The sequence below is a fragment of the Microtus pennsylvanicus genome, chromosome 13, assembly GCF_037038515.1.
Source record: "Microtus pennsylvanicus isolate mMicPen1 chromosome 13, mMicPen1.hap1, whole genome shotgun sequence".
In the NCBI taxonomy this organism is placed as follows: Eukaryota; Metazoa; Chordata; class Mammalia; order Rodentia; family Cricetidae; genus Microtus; species Microtus pennsylvanicus.
Window position 1 is genome coordinate 83,779,116 of NC_134591.1, and position 4,709 is coordinate 83,783,824.

General features: G+C 47.7%; 1 protein-coding gene across 1 annotated transcript; it reads right to left on the reverse strand.

Moving 5' to 3' along the window:
- Positions 1–532: 532 nt before the first annotated feature.
- Isg15 (ISG15 ubiquitin like modifier) lies at positions 533–1,718 on the reverse strand. The gene is made up of 2 exons (XM_075945456.1): positions 1,608–1,718; positions 533–1,058 (listed from the first exon to the last, which is right to left on the reverse strand). The coding sequence occupies exons 1-2, from the start codon at positions 1,608–1,610 to the stop codon at positions 582–584; spliced, it is 480 nt and encodes a 159-aa protein (XP_075801571.1). The 5' UTR covers positions 1,611–1,718; the 3' UTR covers positions 533–581.
- Between the last annotated feature and the right edge of the window lie 2,991 nt (positions 1,719–4,709).

Below are 4,709 nucleotides of genomic sequence, written 5' to 3' on the forward strand. Positions count from 1 at the left end.
TGTAGCCCAGAAGAGGAGTATTTACTAGCCAGCAGTTGCTGCCCTAAACAGCAAGTGACTGACGGAATGAGAGTGAAGCCCTGTCCTGCCCTTCTGTGAACTAGTGCAGGGGGGACTAGGAGCCCCCACAGAATCACCCTCCTCCTTTGCAGCCCACCCAGGCAGGTCCAAGAACATTCCCTCACTATTCCCAAGGTATCTGGGGAGCAACTAGTCCCATTAGGTTACTGGTAGGACCTACCCAGACCTGTCCCTGAGCCAGATACAGAGATGGGGACCAGTTGTTGAGCGGCTGAGCCTCAGAACTGGGTCCCAGAAAAAGTCTCGTTCTCTAGGCGTGAATTACCCAAAGGGTTTGGAAGGTAATTCTCTTAGGAGGCTTTAACTGTAAAATCCTTGTCCCTAACTTGGCAACCCAAAGCCTTGTCACAATGGATGGACCTGGGTTCTTTTACTTGACCTCAGCAGGGTTGTAGAAGGGCAGCCACAGATGGGCATTTCTGAAGGAGGACAAGCAAACAGGAGGCAGAACTTTACATTGGATCACTTTTAATTACCAACATTGGCTCTGGATAGAGGCCTTAGGCATAGCATTCCCCTCCCCGCAGGCGCAAATTCATGAGCACTGTGCACTGGGGCTTTAGGCCGTACTCCCCCAGGGGCTCTCTGTCCTCCATGGGTCTTCCCTCAAAGCTCAGCCAGAATTGGTCTTCCTGTACTTGCTCCTTCTGGGACACCTCCCTCTTAAGCTCTGCTACTGTCTGTGTCAGCCGGACCTCATAAATGGTGCTGCGGCCCCTGTCATTCTTCACCAGGATGCTCAGAGGGTTGTTGCAATTCTGCACCAACAGCATGACTGTGCTGCCAGGGACCAGGCCCTGGCTGATGAGAGTACCGCTGTCTTGCAGCACCTGGCCACTTTGGTTGGCCAGGCGCTGCTGGAAAGCTGCCACACCAGTCTTCCGAGCAATTTGCCTCTTCAGTTCCGACACTGTTGCGGAGTCAGTCAGGGACACCAGGAACTCTTCACTCAGCGTCTTCACCTTCAGGTTCCAGATCTGCAGGAATCACATGGTTTTAGCAGTGGTTCCCAACCTTCCTGATGCTGCTACCCTTTAATATAGTTCGTCATGTTCTGGTAATCCCTAACCATAAAATTATTTTCATTGCTACCTCATAACCAATTTTGCTATTGTTATGAATCATAATGGATATATCTGATATGCAGGGTATCTTATATGCAACCCCTCTTGAAAGGGTCATTTGACCCCAATGGGGTCTCAACCCACAGGTTGAGAAGCACTGGTTTAGAGTCTCATCTGGCACCAGTACCGGGAGTTACTACATTCAAAGCACTGGTCACAGGACCAGTTCCCATAGCCCACCCCCATCTAAAGGGCCAGCCTCCCAGAGCCATCACGTTTCAGTTCACCCACCAAGATATCCTTCTGGGTCAAGCCCTAAGGGATCTAGTCCCTCCCAAGTAGTGATCTTTGAGCAAATATGGCTCAAATTGTGACTATTTTGCCTCTGGAAGATCCTATCAAGGAATGAAGGAAAGTCAACAAAAATCGAGTCCATCTGCCTCTGTCCCAAATCGGACTCACCATGGCTGTAGGCTTTAGCACTAGGCCCCCTTGCAGGAACTGATGCTTGTCTCAGCTTCTGGCTGCTCCCTGGCACAGCCAGAGGCTGGGTCAGCTCTTTTAAGTGTGTGAACTGTGGGTGTCAAGAGGCGGAGTCTCCGGAAGTCAGAGCGGCTTTCTGTTTCGGTTTCCGTTTCTCAAGGCATACCTTAAATGAGTGGAAAAAACAAAACTGAATGAAAACTCTGGCTGGGAATGAAAGGGACTGGCTCTCAAGGGTCTGCCTGTGCATTTTGAAACTCCCTAAATATCCAGCATTTCAGGTCCTTTACAAGGCACGTAGAAGTTGTGACAGGAACTAATGAGAGAAAACTTATTTTCCATTTATCAGCATCTTGTAAAATGTCACAATAATTAATTCAGAAACTGCACAAAGTAGTGGCAATCAGAACTACCCAAAGACAATAACTGTTGGTTATTAGTTTAGGACAATATTTATCAGAGTGTGTCAGGCGGGGGCAGGGGTTGTTCATAGGAAGCATTTTATTGTTCTTGATGTTGTTATTTTCAGGACAGGGTTTCTTTGTGTTGCTCTGGCTGTCCTAGAACTCGCTCTGTAGACCAGGCTGGTCTCGAACTCACAGAGATCTGCCTCCTGAATGCTGTGATTAAAGGTGTGCACCACAGCCACCACCACCACCCAGCTAGTAGGAAACATTTCTATCCTAGAAGAGTTTATTAAGGCATTATTATGTACATAAAGAGGCATTGATACTATGAAACTGGCCTTAAGATCCTCCTGTCTTTCCTGCCCAAATTCTGAGATAACAGTTGTGCATTTTCTGTGCCAGTTTTTGGGGATGGAACCCAAAGCTTCGTGCGTGCTAAGTAAGTACTCTAACAACTGAGTTATATACTTAGTCCTCAGATTATTTTTTAAGGTTTATTTTTAACTATGTGGCTATGGGATGGGGGTTTGTATATGTTTGTGTATATGTGAGTGCAGGTGCCCTTAGAGTCTAGAAGAAAGAATCGGATATATAAATTTTGTTTATATATTTATTTTACATGGATGTATGAATACATGTGCTCGTACACCTGGAGATCAGAGATTAATATTGTGTCTTCTTCAGTCACTTCCCACATGGCCATCTCCCCAGCCCAATATCAAACATTTTTAAAGGAGTAGGATCTTATTTTTCTTTCCAGTGACTATACGAACAAAGACAACCCATTTCACAAGCTAAACTTAACCATCAGTAGGGCAACCAGAGAGAGGATGGGGTTCCCTCTTTGTTCCCTGCTTGTCTAGTCTCTGCTAGGCAGAGGCCAGGAGGATTCCACATAGACCCCTTCCTAAGGCTCAGCATAAACCCACAGTTGAGAACGTGACAGTCCAGCCTTGCTGTAAACCCCCAAGGCATGAGTGGGTGGTGGTGTGTGTGTGTCATGTTGGACATCTGTTCTCCATGCATCTCCAGTCGTGGAAGGAGTGACTTTCGAGGTATGGTTCAGCTCTGTGGTCATATAAGGTCTTCCGTACTGAGAAGCAGAATTGACCAGACTAGGATTGGCCTCAGAGAAAAAGGCAGCTTCTGGAAAGGTACCTAGTATGGTCCTTTTCAGGGATTCTGAAACAGTCATTGGTTAGAGGCCACCTTCCAGCCATCAACCCCACACACTAGGTGAATGAATACTTTTTCAGCACCGCTGGCTTACTCTATTATCCAGAAAAGCTCCTCAAGGTTCCCCAGATCCATCCTGGCCCCAGAAGCCCCTGTCCTGCAATCCCTAGAATACCCTTTCCCTTCTTCACTGTGTTCCCTTTCTAGAATGCTCTGGGAGTGTCATTCCCTCTTCCTGGCCTCTTGAAAACTTCCTTCCCTCTGAAGAACCAATTGTGAAGGCTTTGGAACCACCCAATAGAGGGCGTTTTCTCTAACCCAACAAACCAGTCGCTTATTTTCTCTGATTTACTAAGACAGATTTGAGACGGAAGTAGGGTGTCTGGCGTCCACTGTGGTCTCAGGCCACCTCCATTGGATGAATACATGCAGGCAGCTGCCAAGCTATGCTGCAATTCATAACCTGAGGTGTGTGATGTCTGGTCTGTATGTCCTGCAGTGTAATTCAGAATGAAAATAATAGCAACCATGAAGATAATAATGGCCCTGTTTTCTCATTCTCCTTTGGGAAATAAAAACAGAAAGATTTTAAATTTGCTGTAATTTTTTTTTTCAGGTGGGTGTTTTGAGACAGGGTATCACAATGTAGCTCTGGCTGTCCCAGAACTCCCTCTATTGGCCAGCTGGCTTCGGACTTACAGAGATCTGCTTGCCTGTGTCTCCTGAGTGGCTGGGATTAAAGGCATGAGCAACTATGTCCAGCTTGCCCTCATTTTTTTTTTAAGTTCTTTGCTGGATTTAGTTAGTAGTGGGCTAGTCTAGAATATATCATTAGCTCTGTGACATCATCCTGGTCTGTGTCACAACTGATATCTTTATCTTTACGTTATATGAAGTTGTCCTTCCTCTTGCCCTGCCATATAAGCTGACGTCATCTATCAGGTAGTTGACAGGGACCAGCTGACCTCCCTCTAGTCTCAGTGGCTGGTGTTGGTCCATCTACCCATGTTTGTCCCTAAGTGTCTGTGTTTCAGAATCCTTGTTGGAAACTGCTTTGCACATGAGCATTGCAGCTGAGTAGACAAGGGGCCGGCTTGAAACTGCTGGAGCCTTGGGTGGGACCGGGAGGAGGTACAATGGGTTCAGGCTTCACAGTCCTGAGAATTTGTCTTCTAGCCTTTGGAGAAATTTCCTTCTAGATTTCCTATGAGGCCATCATGAATAGCATCCCTTATCCACCGGGTGCTTCCTCTCTGAAGGGAAGTAAGCCAGGAGCCTCCACCCGGCTCACACTGCGCCCTCTAACCAGAGGGCTCCTTTTGGTGCTCTTCCCTTGCAGTAGTGGACTTTGGCGGCCGGTTCACCTTTGTCACTGGTCAGGCGGGGGGAGGGGGAGGGGTGGGGAGGTGGTTGAGGGGTTGGCTGCTGCACGTAACGCCAGAGAGGCCGGCCACAGGCCGGGCCAGAGCCTGGCCCTCCTATTGGCTGAGAGGAGTGT